This window comes from Musca autumnalis, unplaced genomic scaffold (assembly GCF_047663935.1).
Source record: "Musca autumnalis isolate F117 unplaced genomic scaffold, ASM4766393v1 scaffold_5, whole genome shotgun sequence".
In the NCBI taxonomy this organism is placed as follows: Eukaryota; Metazoa; Arthropoda; class Insecta; order Diptera; family Muscidae; genus Musca; species Musca autumnalis.
In genome coordinates this window covers 18,351,380-18,373,680 of record NW_027412088.1, presented here as the reverse complement: position 1 = coordinate 18,373,680, position 22,301 = coordinate 18,351,380, and the positions used below count along the sequence as shown (strand labels likewise).

General features: G+C 33.1%; 1 protein-coding gene across 5 annotated transcripts in view; it reads left to right on the top strand.

Annotated features, from left to right (window-relative positions):
- The window catches only part of ITP (ion transport peptide), a 136,310-nt gene that overhangs the window by 95,597 nt on the left and 18,412 nt on the right, over positions 1-22,301 (top strand). Inside the window, exon 1 of one of the 5 annotated variants that reach the window (XM_073991985.1) lies at positions 6,370-6,650. The exons of 3 other annotated variants lie outside the window; for them this stretch is intronic. In XM_073991985.1, the coding sequence (XP_073848086.1) occupies positions 6,639-6,650 (12 nt within the window). In that variant the 5' untranslated portion in view covers positions 6,370-6,638. Of the gene's footprint in view, positions 1-6,369; positions 6,651-22,301 lie in introns of those variants that run through there. One more of the 5 variants, XM_073991982.1, reaches the window with a different exon arrangement.

Genomic DNA, 22,301 nt, shown 5'->3' with positions numbered 1-22,301 from the left:
TCGATATTATCGTTAAGTTGTCATCCCCATTAATTTGGAGATGAAAATGACGGAAATATCACTGATTTTCTTGAAATTATGCAAAAATAGTTTACAGAAATGTAAAGGAGAATAACCAACTGCTTTTATTTTATAAAAAATGTAAAAAAATACATTTTATTTTACCGAAAAGTGTGTACGTGTCTACGGACTTACTTTCTTACACACACATAGCAGAAAAGCAGCTAAATTTCTATTTATTTCAATGGATTTCAGGTTAGGAGTTTTTTATTCCGATAATATCGATAGGCAGAACTATCTATCGATATTGAATTTTTAAATAATAATCGATATTATCGATAGTGCCGTCGATTTTTTGTCAGCTTTAGGTTATATGCAAATGGGATAATAGTCTAAAGTGAAAACACATCCAACGTTTGTGTAAAGTATTGTGTCGTTTTGGCAGTTTTTACACTGTTGGGCATGATGCCGAAAAATTCAAATTCATTTGAAATATATGCCGGCAAACAGATCAACGCTGGACTTTGGTGCCGGCGTCGCCCTGTTGTTGCTGTTTTTTCTCAACGCCCAACACAAAACTTTAGTCAAACGTTGGATGTGCTATCAGCTTAAATGTGTTGAAAGTTTATCAACGTGAAGTGGCTCATATTTTATTTCTCACAATTCTTCTATCAAAACTTTGTTAACATAATATCGTTGAAATATCTAAATATCTAATAGTCCAAATATCCACCTTCTTCCGAAAACTTTAAATTTATTTACTGCTTGCTACAGATTTATTTATTTTTTTATTTCGCTTTCTCCATATTCAATGCGTTTTTTGATACGTTACGTGACTCAATAATTTCCATGTCATCCAACATATTAAGTGGCCTGGCCACACGTTGCTTCCAATATTATTTCATTGTTAAGGAGCAAACATGATTATGATTATTTCTAGGAAATACACAGTGAATAACAATCTTAGTATACGGCAGACTATTTTTGACAATAAAATTAAAATCCACTGGATTTCACAAAGGTAAACATGTTTTTATAAATATGCCGTCTCACATCCCATTATCAAGAGACATATTTTTTGCTTTATTTGTTGCTTCAGGTTGCTACATAAATATGGCACATTACGTTACGTTACAATACCATACAAGATGGATAATTTACCTTCTTTTCATTACCTTCGTTATTTTTGTAGTCTTCAGGAAGGAAAAGTATTAGTTATTACAGAAAATTATTTAATCTTAATAATAAAAATAATTGTTCCACAAACATCGCAGAAAGGACGAGGGAGACTTCTCTCATATCAATGAGTGCACACCGATTCATATTAGCTCAATGATATGGGACCTACTGTTTATCGCCGAGTCCGAACTGCGTATCTTAAGACACCACTTGTAGAGAAGTTCTACAAGGCTGAAATACTCAGGAAATGTCGCCAACAGTACTGAGGGGTATTTTGTCACCGTTGAAAAGTGTTTGATGTCGACTGGCCGGGGAATCGAACCCTCGACCTTTAGAGTGCAAGGCGGGTGTGCATACCATTGCACCACGGTGGCACCCTTAATCTTAATAAAACTAAATATAAAATAGCGCATTTACATCTTAATAAGCTTGAAATGTTTGTACATTTACAACAAATTAGAGTTGTACAATCTAGTTCATTTGAAAGATCTATTTCAATAGTTCAGCTCTTTTAACTGAACTAGTTCAGTAATCTAGTTCATAGTTCACTATCTAGTTCAATCATTCGGATCAGAATCGTTCACCGGCTCTTAATCGTTCGTTGGATGAAAACGCATACATACATACACCAAATAGAAACGAACAATAGAATAATATAATTTAACTACTCCAGAACAAAAATATTACATTTGCATAGCTTCATTCCACTCATAAAGAAAGATTAAATTTGTATAAATTTAAGAAAATACGTCCTTCATTTAGTTGGCTGGCAAAAAATGTTATGCTTTGTGTGTGTGTGTTTCTTTTATTTGTTCCTTTTTCTATCCAGAACAAGGCACATTCAATAGGTAATGGATTCGGCATATTGGAATATGTTATGTTTTTGTAGAAATCTTAATTTTCGAACATCTATTCCATGTACCTTGATCCAAAACGTAAACAAACTCATCACATAACGAAGGCATCACTTAACACGGACGACGGCGTCATTTTATGCATTTGTGAACGACATGTTGAACTAGATTGTGAATCGTTCGTTTGTTGATCGTACGGTCACCGACTCTGATTATAGTTCAGTGAACTATTGAACTATAATGAACTATATCGACTGATCTAGTTCATACGCTCCTTTCAATGAATCGTTCAATTGAACTAGTTCGTTCATGAACTATACAACTCTACAACAAATTAAGAACGACTATTTGCAAAAGTGTTGTTTTAAGTGCCAATAGAATTTATCAAAATAGCTCCGTTCCACTACTTTTTTAAAGTTAAATGTTTCAAAAGTACAAAATGTCGAAAATGAGCTCCACATACACTTTTTTTTTTCAAAATGTACGGGAACAGAAAAATGACAGAAACGTCAAAAAACTAAAGCAAACTCGCCCAAATTTGTCGTGTAAAAAGTTTCAAAAGAGAATGCGATTCAGCGCCATTTTTGTTCAAAGAGAAATTAACATTTTGCAACATTTTGGCGTATGGGAATGCATTTTTTGGGAACTTTTTACTTTTGGAACACAACTAATGTCTTTAATTACCTTTCACACTGCGCTACAGATTATCCATCTACAATACGTCTTCCTTATGTTACAATACATTACGTAATAAATAATTTAAAACGCTAAGGGCTGCCTGGTCACATGCCATCTTCTTCATGATTGTTAAGAAACAAAAATATTGGTTATTTCGAGAAGTTGAAATGTTTAAACCTCTAATAGCGCATTTACATCAAAGTGATTTTAGTAAAACACACTGCTTTAATTGTTATTACTCCATTTCTCCCAACCCTCTATCAGGATTAATTCGTTACTAAAGATTTGCCCTTCTACCATACGTCTTCTTTACGTTACAAATAATGAATAAGACATACAACTAGTTAGGTGGCCTAATCACATGTTACATCATATCTATCTTCATGATTCTTTAGGAACAAAAATGTCGAGAAAATAATTTTTATAACAATTTCATTTCATATAGATAACATGACATCCCAGTTGCGCATTTTATTACTCTGAACTTGATATACATTTCTCAGTTCTGTGAAAAGAATTAAAAATATAACAAAATTTTATGACAAGCGCTTCCAAGAAATTACACTGTTTGCATTAGACCTTCTTCTCCCTATTCAATTTGTAGCCACTGCAAAGAATTTTTTTTTAACAAAGAGTGCTATTAGCAACGATTGTACGTACGCCTTTATGGCACGGCAACAAGTTATAACTTTTACTCTTATTTGCTGTCGCCATGTGGTAGGTTGGTTGCTTGGTGATCTGTCTTTGTTATGGCCTTAAATGATAAACAAGTTCTGTTTTATGGCAAAGATCAGCCGTTACAGTTAATGCAATCAAAGTTTACTATTATAAAGATATCATGGACAACGACTCATGGCCAACATCGCCATCAACTCGGGGTGCATTTTGTATTTTTGCACAAAAAAAAAGAAATTTGCCGTGTGTAAAGTAATTACATACATACACCAAACTGTGTAAAGGCATAATAGGTGTGTTCTTATGCTTGTATTTTCCACTACATTCAACCAAAACTTAAGTTCTCGAACTAGCCTATCCCTAATACCAAAATGTTATACCCACCGAGACCTGTTGATTATTCTATTGGCCACTGATGTTGTCTCTGTTTGTCCATTCATCTATCGTCGCCTTACAATATAAAGTAGCCTAGCTAAATACACAGCCAAGCCAATGTATAGGTGTAGATATTTACAAATATTGTCCATCATTGTCCGCTTGCTTTTCTCAATCATGTGTGCAACAACAGCAGCCAAACATGCTAGACATTCTGTCGTCGTCGTTTGTTGTTTTGGTTTTTCTAAAAACAACATTACACCGCGCCTAGCTAGCTAGCTGCCTGCCTGGCTAGTTGGTAAATGTGGATGTATAGTTGGTTGGTTATGCGGATAGACGTATAATCGCCACTGCCTGCAGAAGAAGTAGCAAAGTTTGTTAGTCGCCTGCCTCTACAGAGATAGCTTGTTCGTTCGGTTTGCATGGCAAATATTTTGCTTTGTATTGTTGGTGCTGCTTGTTTTTTGCCGTTTACTACTTTTATTGACGTAACGTGATAATATTTAATCATTGTATATTTTTTTCTTATTTTATGTACGTACATACATAGTTAGTTATATGTGTGTGGACTATAAACGATTTGCTTGAGAATCTGTTTCAGATTAGAGTGATTTTAAGAACATTCATGATGTTGGTGGTAGCAGGTTAACAGTGTAGCAATTTTGCTTTAATGTTATTTGTTGTTGTATAAAGGGTGTTGATTTTGAAACGACAAAATCGAAACCAAGGTACATACGCAGTTCTCGAAAATGGTATATGATTAAGAGATATGTTGCCTCCACATTGTCTACATACCATTTTCTCCCGAAACCTTCAAATTTCTTTAGTTCTTGCTACAAATGACTGTTTTTATGTCGATTTCTCAATATTCAATGCATTTTTCATACTTTACGACACCGTACGTCACTGAATAACTTCTATGTTATCCAACATGTTAAGTGCCCTGGCCACACTTTGTATCCAGTATTATTTAATTGTTAAAGCACAAACATGGTGATGTTTTCGGGGAAATACAAAGTGAATGATAATCTTTTGACAATCAAATTTTGGGATAATATATCATATATTTGAGAGAAATTCGATATAAATGTAGATTTAATATCGCACAGTCAATTGAATATAAAGCGTTATAACCTTATAACGACGCTTGCATTAAGGCCAGAACAGGATCAATCATCGCTTGCTTTGCTTGCTTCCCCAAATGGCAATTTGTAAAGGAATGCCAGAGCCTCTTTGCAAATCCGCCTGCGTTCTCCTTTAGGAGGCTCTGGCATTCCTTTATAATTTGACATTTAGGAAGCAAGCGATGATTGATTCTGTTCTGGCCTTTAGAGCTTTTTGCCGAGTTAACCTTCTATATGGGGATTTATTTGACGTTTGCTCTATTTGTACGATGCATTATCTGCATTTATTTGACATATACTGTATGAAAATGACAAGTTAAAATAACTGAATTTGCTAAATCAAGCTTGAATATGAACACACAGAGTTTTTTTTAAATATTGCAAGAATTAGCAACGTCTTTTTAATAAGGTCGCGTAGCTCGAACCATGGAGGAATAAGAAGGTGTTACATCATTCTCCCAAAACCAGACTAAACGTCAACATTTGTTTACAATAACGCTTTACTGTGAATTGATTGTTTACATTTTGTATGTCGTTTTATTTACAATAATTGGTCTGTTCCTTTACTTTTGAAAATGGTAAAACCGGCAAAAGTAGTAAAAGTTGTAAACTGCTTCCATATGAATTGTATAGTGTCTGAAGTAAAGGAACGCTTTTCAAGTAAAAAGTTGTACAACTTGAAGATTCTTGCACGTAAAGGAACAGAGCTAATGCATTTTTACAACTAGAACGATAATCAGCTGTTTTTGGTGTAGTACCTTTATTATTGTGTCATGGGTCACTATTTTCATTGAAATTCCTTCAAGCTGTCAACAATTAATTGATACGATTGATTCACAATAAAAATGAATTTGACATTGGCCTTTTTACGCCACCTTATAATTGCACCATGAATTAGAGCTTCAAACAAGCAATGGAGTGTTGGTAATGTAACGGAAAAGTATATTAACCGCTACATTACCAACATTGAATGAATAATTGATATCCCACCCTAATTGTTAAGTGGCCTGGTCACACTTTACACCACTTAGACTTTTTAAACACAAATTCAAGAAGACAAAACATTTTAATTGTCAAGTGGTATTCAATTCATACCAAAGAAACACAAACTTACTCTTAAAATTTAAATTGGCCACAATAATTTCAGCCTGACAGACAAACATTGTAGAATTTTATTGCATTCTATTAAATTCTATCTCTAAAATTTCATACCCTATTTAGATTTTGCTGCATGTACTACTTGTTGTTAATAATAATTTTACGGACAGTCAGTACTAATACAACAACTACTGTTGGCTTGTGTGTTCGTTCATTCGGTTAAATCTCTCATTATCACTATTCAAGCATTCAGCCGGCAAGAAATCCAAACAAGCGAACCGACAAACGAACGTAATAACGAAATACTGACTAATATCACTGAGATTGTGATGCAGACATTGTGGCTGCTTGCCATTGATCGATCATTCATTTTTAGCTCTACTTGGTCTACTAGCTACTTGGTACTTGGCTAGCTAGCTGCTGACTGTTGCTCCTATAGCATACTCTCACTCAGTTAATCTAATTTAGTTCTAATTTTAATTTCGATCGAACGAGTTAACGAGTCAAACGTGTAATTTTGTTTTAGTTTCCGCCAAAATTTATCAAAGCCATACGATTCTACGCTACAAACCTTTTAACGCCCACTTTTCTTTACGGTATTCTTTAATGCAAAATTTGTTGTTTTAAAAAAAAAAATATAAGTGAATATTTCGTCATGAAACAAAAGGTAGGAAGGATGGATTTCCGATAACCCAAAATACAAATAAAAATAAAAGGTTATCTTACTTAATACTAATAAAATAAATAAAATTCCTGTGAAAGCGTCCAAAAAATGTTGAAATCAATGAAATTCATTTGAAAAATAACAACAATTCTGTTATAATGAAAAAGTGATGGAAAAATATCTTGTGGCTTGTGTGTGATTGGTTTAAAATGACGACATTAAAATTCCCACAAATTGCGTATGTCCCCAGACAAAGTTTTTGTTTTATTTGTGGTTTTTATTTCCAAAAAAAAAAAAAAACCTTACCAAGAAATTTGAATCTGGGCATATGTTTCAATTAAAAAATTGGCAATTCAAACGATGCAAACAGGAATTTATTTCCCATTAATCAATAATACTACAACATACTTCGGCCCCTTGTCCAAGTGGTGGTATCTAGAAATCTCCGAATTCTTGGAATAGTATGCCAAGAATGTGTCCATTAAATTGGACTTAGCATTTGATTTATAAAAACGCCCGGCTGTCAATGATAATTTGTGACTTTGGTCTTACGATTTAGTTATGATATAAAGTGACATGCAAACACGCACGACTGAGCAAAGGTAGTGAGTGGTAGGGAAGAAAGGGCGTGTCTATATTGAAAATGGCGTGTCAGTAAGTAACGAGAGTGCCAATGTCCACATTTGTGTGTTGTTTTTGTTTCGTTTTAATTTGAAATTGATTGTCTTGATTGGTAGTCAATTGTTAAGATTGTCGGCAAATTATATTTTTATGTTTTTTTTTTTGCAATTGAATCAATGACAACAATATTTGTCCCATGATTGGCTATTATTTTTCGTATTTTATTTCTTTGCTTGTTTCATTTCAATTTCTTGCCTTAAAATTAAATGATGATGTTGATGCTAGTTTTGATTTGACTTTCAATTTATCATCAATGCTCCCAAAACAATTGTGTGGTCTGTCAGCCAACCAGCATCTAGGCACCTAGTAACTGAGCACTGGAATGTTATATTAAAATCTTTTTTTATTACTTCATTTTATGTTAATTAAAGCGTATTTTATTTTTATTGTGTTTAATAATAAAACATAATAAAGTCTAGTAATAGCACAGCATGGCATTCTATTATTGTCGATGGTGTCATTACTATTTAAAAAAAAAACAAAATGTTTCAGTCTTATCTGTAAAATACCTACAACAAAAATATGACAACATTCCATCCGAGTCCCCCTAGTAGAGCATATACAATTTTTGTTTGAAATAATATTTTTTAGAGATAACATGTTTAGATATATATTTTAATTTTTTTAAACCCTTGAGATATTTGCATACTTTCAGAGATCACAAGAACTTGGTTTTATCGAGCAATATGAAATTCAGGCGCATTGGCGCAAGAAAATTCACTAAATCTTAAGATAAGAATTTGTCTTGTGGCCAGTTACCTTTAAAAAGTTGCCAAACGCGATGTCCATGCCCCTCTAATGGCCCCGGCACATACGGTACGTTGTGCGTCGCGTTACAACAACCACATGAAAACTTCAAGAACAAACTTGGCATCACTTACATTTTTTGCATGTGGTTGTTGTTTTTAACGCGTGACGCAACGCACAACGTACCGTATGTGCCGGGGCCATAACATTTTTTCAAAGTTCTTTGCGAATTCGGTTCAAATCTGTTTTTCTTAAGCTGCATTAGGAAGTAATAAAGGGGCGTAAGACCGTTATCTGTAATGCGATTCTTTAAAGCTGAATGCACATCCAACGTTGGAGTAAAGTTTTGTGTTGGGCGTTGAAAAAAAAGAACAACAACAGGGCGACGCCGACAACAAAGACCAGCATTGATATGTTTGTCGGCATATATTTGTCCATATTTACATTAGGCAATTTTCCTTACGGCAATTGTCAGTTTGTAGGTGAGTGAGGGTGTTGAGAGGCAAAGGTTTACAATATGCCTCACCTCTCTCTCCATCAAACTGACAATTGCCGCAAGAAAATTGCCTAATATAAATATGGACTTTCAAATGAATTTCAATTTTTCGGCATCATGCCAAACAGTGTAAAAACGGTCAAAACGACACAAAACATTACCCAAACGTTGGATGTGTTTATAGCTTGACTCATTTTTTGAGTTACCGTCAAAAATCGGTAAAGTTAAAAGCAAAATATTGAATAAAAAGTTCTAATACAAGTCGATAACACTCTTGCTATCGGTAGAACTTTAGGACTACTTTTTATTCGTCGCTAACTTACGGAAAAACATCGTTAATTACCGAAATTATAAGTATTTTAATTATACCGACATTTGTCGATAACTCAAAAAATGAGTTAGAGAATCGCACTACTGATATAATTTAATCTGTCAAATTGAATGTTATTGTGAATTAATTGTATGAAAACTTAAACAAGCATTTTGACAGCATGAATGATTTTCTTGTTGTTATTTTGTTGTTATACTCTTTACTTGACCTGTTAAAAATTGAATTTGAGCTGTTTTCCGTTGTTTAGGCCGTTTTTACAGAGTTGGGCATGACACCGTAAAGAGGTATGTTCGGATACCTGACAATTTGTAACATTTTGCACAAATTGTTGCTTGAAGTCGTCTGTTAAAATAAATTTACTGCAAAAGAGAGCGATTCGATAGAGACTTTTTGACAGTTCTTTTACTGAGAGCTTTACAAAATCGAAAACAAGTGCATACACAGTTTTCGAAATTGGTATACGATTCTGAGACACACTTCACCTCTCACTTCACGCCTCAAGCATTTTGTCCTCCCCTTTTACTCCTATTTTTTGCTTCTTTCTTGGGACTAAGATTCATTAGGGTATTTAAAAAGAAGAGTACACGCTAGTCCTTCCATAAAATACTCGAAAAATAAGAGTAAATTGGTTGAGCAAAATACTTGAGGCGTGAAGTGAGAGGTGAAGTGTGTCTCAGAACATACCCGTATATTCCGAAACCTTTAAATTTCTTCACCTCTTGTTACGGGTGACCGTTTTTATGTCGTTTTTTATATATTCAATGTATTTTTGATACTTTACGATACCGTACGTCACTCAATAATTCCATGTAATCCAACATGTTAAGTGGCCTGGCCACACTTTGCATCTAGTATTATTTAATGGTTAATGAACAAACATAATGATTTAGAGAAAATACAAAGTGAATGATAATCTTAGAATACCGCAGACTACTTTGAAGAATCAAATTAAAGTCCTCTGGATTTCATAAATGTAAACCGGTTTATATAAATATGTCCTCTCCACATATCACACATCCCATTATCTGCCATAATTTCGCTTGCTTTATTTGTTGCTACAGATTGCCACATAAACATGTCACATCATATTTTAATATAACTCCGTTACAGTACAATACCTTACTTGATGGATAATTTACATATTTTCCAATATGTTTAGCCTCCTGACCACACTTTACATTCATAATGTTTTTATTCTTCAGGAAGGAAAAATATTTGTTATTTCAGAGAATTACTTAGGGGCCAAATACATATGATCCGTTGTGAGTCGCGTTGCGCGTTAAAATCAACAAACACATGAAAAATGTGTAAGTGAAGCCAAGTTTTTCTTGAAGTTTTCATGTTTTTGTTGTAACGCAACACTCAACGGACCGTATGTGCAGAGCCATTTAGTCTTGGTATATCAACCCTGGTCCTTTTCGATTATGTCAATATTGATTGTTGTACCGGAACGCTTTTCAAGTACAACATAATATGTGTCATACAACATGCGTCATTTATGTTGTCATTTCCATAGAATATCTGTCAAATAAATGACGTAAATTCCCAAAACACCTGTTTTAAATGCAAGTGCGTTAATATTTAGCCAATACGAGTAATGTTATGTTTACATAACTGTTTTTATTAGGAGGATTATGTTAAAGGAATCACGATAAAGCTTATTATTACGATATTGAACTGAGGTGTTTACATTTGCCAAAAGAGTAACTGTTAAAGTTAACTCATGAGAAAATACAAACGTTTGGGAGTACTTTAAATATTTTTTCTATCATAAAATATAGAGCACAGTCTACACAGTCGGACACTCAGCCCAAACTAGTTAGCCCTGACTATTTAGTTTGCTGTCAAATAAATTATTGTGACATAAAATACAAAGGAAATCAAATCACAATAATGAACAATCTATTATGTTTGTTGTCAAATGTTGTTAACAGTACTCTGAATGGCCGACCTTCTGAAGGCCTTGATATAGAGTAAAGACTGGAAAAATCCACAGCAAAAGTAAAATTCAATTTAAAAATATTTCTTAAAAGTAACATAGCTTTCCGCGATGACATTTTTTTTGAATACAGTTAATTGTTAACCATTACCATTACACTGTTTGATGGAGCAGAAGCCATAGCAGCAGGATGATACACCACTGTCAGTGTGATCACCGGAGTGTTTGCTGTTGATGGTTGTGACGGTGTTACAGACGTAAATGGTTGTTGTTGTTGCTCAATTAGTTTTCGCAGTGATAGCAATCAGATGCGGAAAGTGCTATTTCATCAACGTCATGATGCAATTAAAACTACAATTAATTTTATGCAAAATTATCATGCCACATATTGCACATGGTATGTATAATAATTGGAAACATAAACTAGTTGAACATATGTACATGCATATGTAAATATACTTACATACATACATATCTACGTAAATAACTAAACAATGTATGTTATGTAGATACCTATGTTGTTAGTTAGGGGAGCCTGCCTATATTTACAAAAACACATATTTAATTCACAAATAACAAACAACAATATAACTTATTTGCATCTATGGAACGAACATTGTGCTGGCTCCAATTGGTCTTTGTCGTTTTATGTTGTGTCGTCGTCGTACGTTTGGGGAATTTGCATTACTCAGCGTGTTTACGTTAGCGCAAAAATGGTAAATAACAAAAACCGTTTTGCCTTGCATTAAGGAGGAAGTGTTGATACAGTGTTTCAACTTTTAACTAAACGTTTACCACCACCTGGGCTTAGAGGATCGCTTGGCAGCAACAAATCACAACACAACCAGTCATTTTGTTAATGGCTACAACATTGATGGTTGCAACGATGATGACCATGATAATGACGTTAACATTCATCAGCGTCATCATTATTATGGCAATCGGGCAAAATTTATGCCATCACTGCCATCATCGATCATCATCCTATGATGACTTTTGTATTTTTTTTACAATATTGGCCAAAAGATATCTTCTTTTTCTTCTTGGTAGTTTATAAAAGTTAAATCATTTAATTCATTAAAAGCAAAATGATATGATATTATACACAGAAATTCCCATTCATGCCATGATGTGATTCATGGAGAATTGCCAAATTCAGTTTAATAGCGCATTTACATCAATTCATGAAAATTTACAAATTATGATGACACCTTTAATACGCTCAATGACTTGCTCAACTTGCCGCCAAATTTGACTAAAAGTTGTTTGCAGGGTTAACCTCCTTTATTAGGATTTATTTGAGTATATGTAATGGATTTGACAATTGAAACTCCTGGGGCTCAATTCTGTTTCTATGAAAATGTGAAATGAAAACTTTTATAAAGGAAAAAAGCTGTCAAATGAAAAAAATTATAAAGGAAATAAATAATAAATAAATTTGCAATAAATTCGGTATATATAGCAGGAAAAATTTAGGGTAGAGACATAGTCAGATTGCCGCACAAAATACACCTGATGAGCGCTTCTCACCAAAGTGCGAAACATGTAGTGGTTTGTGATGACAATTTCTCTGACATTCTTTTTCATTTACAAAAACCTTCTGATGAATCAGCTCGTCTTGAAAGAGAAAAATAACAAAATATAAAGGAAATATTTCCATATTTACATTAGGCAATTTTCCTTGCGGCAATTGTCAGTTTGAGGTAGAGAGAGGTGAGACATATGGTAACCCTTTGCCTCTCAACACCCTCAAACTGACAGTTGCCGCAAGGAAACTTGCCTATGGACTATTTTTCATTTCAAATTTTCATAGAACAAGAATCCAGCCCCTGGATCAAACAAATGCTGTTATATGTAAACGCACTTTAACAGAAGAGACTCGAAAGTGCACACATTTATGAGAACACACATTTCATGGTGCAATAATAATTTGTTATAGTAATTCTTTGGTACATTTATCATAGCGTTGTTGCAGAACATGCACAGATTTATTGTTTTTGCAAAAAAAAACGTTCCCGTGCAATTTCTCTTATTGCCAGTTTTACTATTAAAAACGTCATATATCAAATTGTAAATCATATGCCAATCTTGACACAAAATTAAGCTACTGTAAAGGTAAGGTCACATTAGGCAAATATTTGCTCCAGCGACAGGGAGTGTGTGTTTACTGAGAGCAAGTGAGCATAAATGTCAATGAATTATTTACGCTCATTTGCTCTCAGTAAGCGCACACTGCCGGTCTCTAGAGCAAATATTTGCCTAATGTGACCCTAGCTTTAGGCTATGTTTACATATCCCTTATGCAACTACTTGTTCTATAGTAATCAATTTGACACATTTCCATACTGTTGTCATGTTTGATAAGCCAACAATGTTTAACCGAATTCCACCACATGAATCATTCTTACCACAACCAGGCATTAAATAGTTCATTGACCTTTTTTGAATACATAATTATATCCATCTGATTGTGAAAATATTTATACAAAATATTACGTAGAATTATAAAGAAATGTTTCGGCATTTTTTTTTCTTTTTACTCCAGACAGAGCAACCAATAATATAATAAAATCCGTTTGACATGTTTGCCTCCATGCCACACAAACCGAAATTTACATATTTTTTTGCCAAGTACATTATGTATTTCTTTTTGGCACGTAGGTATTCCAAGTTTTTTTTTTTGCCAACAGCCGGTTGGTTAGCCGGTCATGTTATGTTCAGTAAAAAGCCGGCAAACGAAACGGTTAAGGAACCCAAAAACTCATAACAAAGTGAGGGAGTATTTGAGGTGACACCGCGTCAGTGAGAGAGAGTCATTGAGTGAGAAAGTAACAAAATTCCATTAAAAAGCTTAAATTATTTACTAAGCCTGTCAGTGGAACACATTTAAACTTGTTGCTTGGCCAAGAAACTATCACCACAAATATGCAAGTGTGTTTTTGTGTGGTGTCCAATATGTTTATATGCAGATATTTGTGTATATACAAGTGGGTAATTAAATACAATAATACCTAATATGTAATTTGATGTGTGGCCAGGTAGTTTAAACACCGTTAAGCGGCATTGTTTTCAACACACGGAAATTCTATGTAATAACGACCATGACACAATAATATAGGTACTACACACAAAAACAGCTGATTATCGTTCTAGTTGAGAAAATGTAGTTTTGTCCAAAAATTATTTATATAATCGCCATGAAATGATTCAAAATATTGCTTGGTTTACATTAACGAAATCCATTCGATTTCAACTATCAATTCCATTGCTTAAACGTCAAATGAAATCGAATGGATTTCGGATGAGTTTTCATTTGACGTATACGCAAAGAAAGTGACAGTTGAAATCGAGTGGATTTCGTAAATGTAAAGCAAGCATATGACTTTCTATTCTAACATTTAAAACACGAACATGAATAACGGCATTTACATTATTTTAAACATGAAAATATTGCAAAAAATACTTTGAATCCTTCCTTAATGCATTTGAAGATTGTGGGCGTGTTCGTGAATTTCTATAACCTCGAGTCTGGTCTGGTCAGTCATCTTAAGCAAAAATCACACAGTAACACTAATTTATGTATATTTTTTGTAAGCCGGCCGGCAACTTTGTCCAATACCCAAGTGAAAATGCATGATTCATTGCAATGGAAGACAAAAAAACAAACACACAGAGAAAAAAAATAAAATTCAAAACCAAATGCGTGGTATTTGGTACATGCAAACACATGGTGGGTACAACATACATGAAGGTTGAAACGTCCATACATTCACATGTTTGCATGCATGTATGTACACTTACAAAACTTAACGTATGTTGCTTTATAAAGTTAAAAATAATATGTTCATCCTCATTCATAGTTTGTTCGCGTCAACAACTAAATATATAAAGTCATAAATTTTGAAATTCGATTCCAATTAGTAACACAACTTTTTCTTGGCTTATGTCGTCCTCCGTTTTCAGTGTGTGTGTGTCTATCTGGCTGTCTGTGCTTTTATGCTGCGGTCTCTGTGTTGAAAATTGATATGCGTCAGAGAATCTGTTTTAACTGTTTTTCTTTTTTTTATTTTTTTTTTAATTTTGCATTTTATTGATGGTACGATGATGTATTGTTCAATGTATGTATGTCTTTCCTTTCTTTTTCGCAAAAATTATTCACAATTATGGAATATACGCCCTCTAAACCAAACAGATGCGTGGTTTAAATAACCACAAAATCAAGACATAAATTTATTAATATTACATATTGATAGGTATTATGAAAATGTATATTAATTTTTTCTTTAAACTCGATATAAACACAGCATTATATACATATGGTCTATCGTCATAGTCCGCTAGATTGTCACATGTCAATTCCATAGCGCAAACGTCAAATAAATCCGCATAAAAAGCTCTAATGCAAACGCCTTTTTATATGTTTTATCTGTATGTATGCCCAGCAAAATGTTCGATGATTATCATTACGACGAGAGTTTTAACAACGTTGGTTGTGATTTCGAGTCTCCGACAACATCAAGAGTCTCCGACAATTAATGTTATATATTTAGAAAAAAATATAAATAAAAACACAAAATTCATCTCTATTGGATAAATGGAATGGGTTCAAATGCTGGTGAAAAGATCGGATCTTTCACGACTTCCTTAGCATGGGTTCAAATGCTGATGAAAAGATCGGATCTTTCACGACTTCGTTTGAACCAATGCAAAAGATGCCATGAAATCACGCCATCGCATTGAACCCTTTCCTTCAAATTTTGCTGGGTGTATATGTAAATTATATTGCGTTTACACTGTGTTGGATTTTAAAAACACAGTTGATTTAAATTATAGCTCATTTCGACTAATCATAAATCCTCGACTGGATTTAATAAATCCATTTAGATATACATTTGGGATAATTTAAATGGCAGTCAGCTGATTTTTGTTCATAGCACAATTACCAAGGTAGATGCATCAGCCCATCTGATCGAATTTAAAACGTCAAAAGAATTTTTTGTAAATTGAATTCGTCTCAAAAAACATACGTCAAATTACAAATTTATTGTTTAATACTGAAAATGTTAGCACAATATGCTACTAATGCTAACTAAAGAGCAAATAAAGAATTATTTTATCGTTTAGACATCGTAAATATTAGTCTTGGTTGATTAAAATCAACTTTGTACATCAAAACAAATTAAATTTTCCGCCTTGTTTACAAATTTTTACATTTTAAATTATTTTTAGTGTAGCAATTCACCGATGGATCTACCTTGTTTCTTGTGCCAGCGTGCAACTTTTTGTATTTTCTAGGAACATGTTGCAAAAAGCAGAGTTGTATACGAGGATTTATGCCAGATTTAAAACAAATCCACTCAATAGGAGGATTTATTTTTGAATGGGAAATCTCATAGATTTTGGCTGGATTTAGCAAATAAAAACTGATAATGTGCTAAATCCGGCTAATGAAGTCATATCTAAATGGGCTATAAAGAGATAAACATATTGTTTTCACATGAACGACGATAATACCATGGTATAAAAAAGTAGAGGAAGGCCAGGTATGAAAATCGCTGAAAAATAAAACCCTGTAGCCATGGCTTAAAACGTCAAATGACATGGAGCAATAATAAAGGTAGATGTATATTCATAGTTAGTCGGTTTTACAAAAACATATGAAATTTAGAACTTCACTGTTTATTTTAAAAGTAGCAAGTAGAGTAAAAAATGAAAATCACTTCAGTTATTCTCCAGAATATTATTGCCAGTGAGTGTTCAAAAAATAGCAAAAGTTGTATCCAAAACTTAAGACAGCGAAAACAAAATGCCATTCTCTTATCTTCTACTTGAACAGTTTGGCTGATCTAGCATCGTGATTATGTGTGTTCGTTTACTCAAAATTTTTACAAATTGTTACTGGATGTTGTTCGTTTACTCTACAGTACAATGCAAAAGACCTTAGCCGATTACAAAAAGTTACTGGACTTGTACAAATTTGTTCAAATTGTTGAGTAAACGAACACACCTATTGCTGACATCCGATTTGCAGATACGGCGACATTTCAGCTAGAAATTTTACAATATTTGTAATTTTTCCGTTCCCGTACTTTTAGAACAAATCGTTCATTCGCAAGTATTACTGCATATTAAAAAATCTACAAATTTAGCCACGCGAATAAAATGTCTTGTCCTTGCATTTAATTTAAAATATAGGGTTAAAGCAGTTTTTTTTTTTTTTTTTGTTGGAACAATTAACCGATGCATCTACCTTTATTAATTTTTCCCTTTGTTATTTCTGTATATTTTAATAACCAAACGTTTGTTTATGTTTTTTGCCAAGAAGTCTGTCACAAAACATTCGAATTTAAATCAGCTGATGTAACTTGCAAGTTCTTACAAGAAAAATTTTCCTTGCAAAAACTTGTAAACAAAACTCTCCAAAGCTCTCCAAAATTCTCTATTGTCTCCAAATTCGCTCTCTTTTACTTTACAAGTTTGTTATCGAACAGCATTTTGTAAAAGTTTGTGCAAATTTGTACAAACTTTTGGGTTATCGTACAGACCTATTATTGTACCATGGATAATACTACTCTGTTGCATGTAATGCTGAATTTACACAGGTCATGTGAATGCAACACATGCATTTATTGTCAAAAAAATGAAAATAGTTCATGTGAATTATTCAAGAATTATTTAAAAGTGGATTCAATAAATCCACTGCATTTCAAACGTCAATTCCACTGCGTATACATTAAATAATTCCTCATAAAGATTAACCCGTCAATATGCTCTAATGTAAACTTGGTATAACTTTATTTGGGAGAGTTTTACCCCGGTTACACTTAACCGGATTAAACGTCAAATAAATCCTCTCGAAGTGGGTTAACCCGGCATAAAACTGTAGTGTAACCGTACTATAAGGGCATAAAACTTGCTTTAATAAATCCGATTATTTGATTTAATTACACGTAAAACACATGTTTTCTTAAACGTGTCAAATTTAAGCTGAAAACGCATCCAACGTCTGAGTAAAGTTTTGTGTTGGGCGTTGAGAAAAAACAACAAAAACAGGGCGACGCCGACACCAAAATCCAGCGTTGAAATGTTTGCCGCCATATATGTATTTCAAATGAATTTGAATTTTTCCGCATCATGCCGAACAGTGTAAAAACGGCCAAAACTACACAGTACTTTACCCAAACATTGGTACTGGCTCAATTTATTCGACGTTAAATGTGTTAAAACTACTGTCAAAATAGATATTGAGCTATTATCATGATATTAGTTATGTATGTTTACATTTTCAGTAAGATTTACAGCCCGTTTCACTATGTCGAACGAAAATGAAAACGAAAGAAAAACAACTAAACTCGTGTATGATTTTTAAATGTTGTAGTTGTTTTAAAGCAAACACAAAGTCAATATTGCCATGAAAACCAAAGTTTACGTGTTTTTCGTTCGCAATAATTTTCTTTCGATATAGTGAAACAGGCACTTACTTTTTATGGAAGAGTAATATCATAGTTTTTCTCTACTTTTGGCATATTTTTCTCATTTAAAATACATAGGTTTTTTATTCATCCGTTTGTAAAGTAAACGAAGTCCAATTTGTACACATAACGTATACGTAATATATCAATTATACAATCCCCCTAACTCATTTATTCCGTTGATTATTTAATTTTTGTATTACAAATTCAAATAACATGAACCTTTTCTGAAACATTGTATACACTATTCATCTCTGAATTACACGTGCGGCGTGAAACATTTGTTTTATTCAAAGAATTGTATAATGGTAGTAAGAACAAAAAAAAAAAAATTTATATCAAATATTCATTAACGGAATATGGATAACCAAATGCCATAACATTCTAATTTATAAAATAAAATGCAATATTTAATTTAAATTGCATTTTCCCAATATTGTGTTAAACTAAATGTGTCATATATAACCAAGAAAAAAACTCGCAATTTCAATTGTTTATTAAGTAATAAATAATTCATTTTCACATTAATCATCATCATCATAGGATCTAGTTAATAAGCTTGGGACAATTACAATGCAACAATTGCATTGGAATGATTAACCACCCTCAACAGGAAAATAAACACCCAAGAAAAATGGCTAGCAATAAATTAAAATAATAAATACTTGACATAAAACCTAATTTACACTTGCCGCTAAAACACGTATTATAGGTAAATATGACATTTATTTGGCACAGGTACCTAAAATAAAGTGTTTTAGGCAAATACACCATTTATTTGGCATTTACAAAGCTATTTGATGTAAATGCGGCTTAAGAGTGTTTTCAAGGATAAAGTTGTTTGATGTAAATGTATCTTTAGACGTTTTTTACTTCTACTTATTCAATACACAGAGGCAAAAGGCTCCACCTATTCTTCCACTTATAACCTATAATTGGTGGCAGCTCATTAAATATGTATCCCGATTAGCATTTGTGAATCCCCCTAATGATTTCTCTATTATATCTTGATAACTGAACGATTAAAATGTGTTTTCGTGGTGTTTGTATTTGTTTTAATATTATTCATTTTTAATGACATTTGACGCTGCCTGCCATACATATATCCCCATATCATTGTCGTGTCGTGGTGTTGTAGTATTAAAAAAGTCACGAGATAATTTACGAATGCTTTACAGTATACAGTGTAGTGTATATAGAAAATAAAGCGACATGATGTCTGCCATGATCGGCGACTATGACAACGGAGGAGAGAACACCCATAGCAATAGGAGGTGGGGGGAAACAGCGAGAGAGGAACAGTCCGTGTGAAGAACTTGTCGGCAGCATGCGACGTTTGATGTTTGCGTTTATTTCAGAGTATAACTAAAAATTCGCATTGTCATTTGGTCTATGGCACATGTATAATATGGTTGTTGTTGTTGGTGTTTGCCTGCTACTGCAATTGCTATGAATGCATGCATGCTTGTTTTCCGATTGTCGTCAATGTATGGGCAACTATGTTGAAATGAATGATGCATTTTTGTTCTTGTTATTCATTCAATTCATTGTTTTGGCTGTGTTCTAAATACTAACCCTGCGTTTACAAATGACAGAACAGTTGACTTCATGTATTGATTGTCAAAATCCCACAACATGCCTGTGTGACGTAGGCTTCCAGACAACTGCGAAAACAGTTGTAAAATTATGAATGAAAATCACCTATTTCTTTTTGTTTTCCGTTCACATATTTTGTTTTGTACATATTCTTTTGTTTTCAGCACATTTGAATTATCATCTGACTTCTTTTTCACAAAAATGTCAGAAATTTGTCAACCCGGCTGTCTGTGAAAAACTGATGGACAGCTAAGAGACAAACGACAAATGTATGCATTTGTTAGTAAATCAGAGTTGTATTTGAAGACAAACTGTCTGGTGTAAACGCCTAGTAATACTCGTTAAAAAAATCTATAACAAAACACACTAAATAAATGAGCAATTGTATTTTATTTGTTCGTTTACACAATGAAAATGCGCAGATTAATTGAATATGTTAATCATTTCGGTTTTTTTCTTCTTTTCGCAATACCGTTCTTCTCTTGTTCATGGGGAGGTTTGTGCTCATCTCTCGGTTAGTAATATTAGTTGTGTCTGTTTACGTATTTATTAAGATTTACATAGTAATAGTATGTTTACATATAACTGGATTTAATAAATTCACTAGATTTCAAATGTCAATTCCATTGCGTATAAATCAATGTCGTGTACCTGAGGTTACCACTTTTTATCATTTTTACCCGCAAAGTGTTCCCCTACTTTAAAAAGCATACAATTTATATGAGAACAGTTCACCACTTTTACAATTTTTTGTCACTATCAACATTTGTAAAAGTAGAGGAACAGAAAAAAACCCCCAGAAAGCTCTAATGTAAACACGACATACCTTCTTTTGAGAGAGTAATGCTTGGTTTACATTTACGAAATCCACTCGATTTGAACTGTCAATTCCTTTGCGTATACGTCAAATGAAAACTCATCCGAAGTCCATTGGATTTCATTTGACGTTTAATCAATGGAATTGACAGTTGAAATCGAGTGGATTTTGTAAATGTAAACCAAGCATAATACCCCGGTTACACTTAAGTGGATTAACCCAATGGGTTTGGGTTTCAAATGTCAAATCCATATCGCAGACGTCAAATAAATCCTCATGAAGCGTGTTTACCCTGCAAAAAAACTCTAATGTAACCGTACTATAAGGGGCGTATTTGGACTTAACTGAATTTATTAAACCCACTGGGTTTTTTGTGTCAATTTCATAGCGCAAATGTAAAATAAATCCTCATAAAGAAGATTAACCCGGCAAAAAGCTCTAATGCAAACTCCGTTATAGTTTAATAAATCCCATAATTTGAACTATCAGTTTCATTTCACATAAAATACATGTTTTCTAACACATGTCTAATATAAGTGTTAAGCGGCATTTACATTAGCGAATATTATAATGTACTGGCTTAATTTATTTGACGCTTTCAATATTGAATTTTTAATGGGAGTGTAATAGTACGTTTACATATAACTGGATTTAATAAATCCACTAGATTTCTAACGTCAACTCCACAATAGTACGTTAAGACTTACGAAATCCACTGGATTTCAAATGTCAATTCCATAGCATTTTCGTCAAATAAAATCGAGTGGATTTAGAACTAGAATTTATTTGACATATACGATATGAAGTTGTCATTTGAAATCGAGTGGATTTATAAATCTAAACGTAGTCTAAAGGTTAACCCGGAAAAGGGCTCTAATGTAAACATGGCATAAGGACACGTTTAGCTGAAACTTAATCTAGTTGTTAAACGGCATTTACATTATTGTAATATATTGCTCTATCTCAATTTATTTGACGTTAAATGTATTAAAACAACTGGTTAAAACAACGTACAACAACAGCTGATTGTGAGAGATATTTTCAACTACATTACATAAAAAATATTTTTTAATAAAAATATCTTCCGATTTTCGCTTTTATGCAGAACTTTGGTGTCAACAGACAACATTTTTTTAACATTTGTTACAAAATACCAAGTTAACAGACTCAGCTATTGCAGAGCGTATGTTTGATTGTGTTTTTTAGGGGGCTTGTCAACAAGCCAGCCAACCAGTCACTGTTATATATCATTTTATTGAATAAAAACACACAAACATTAATACATTTTATTTTGTTTTTTTACATTTTCATGTAAAATTTTGTGATTGTCTGTTAATTGTAATATTTCGTACTGCGATGCTGTTGTATACCATTCGGTTCTATAATTTTTTGTTGCAATAAATTTATTAATGCAGAGCATGTGTTTTTTGCCATCACACACACACACTTGCTAGTAAACTTAATGTTTAATAGAAAAAAAAAAAAACAAGAAAAACAAAACATCTTAACAATAAGTTTTTTATTGCTAAAAGTGAATTTCAATTAAATTCGTTGCCATACTTTTTTTAATGGAAA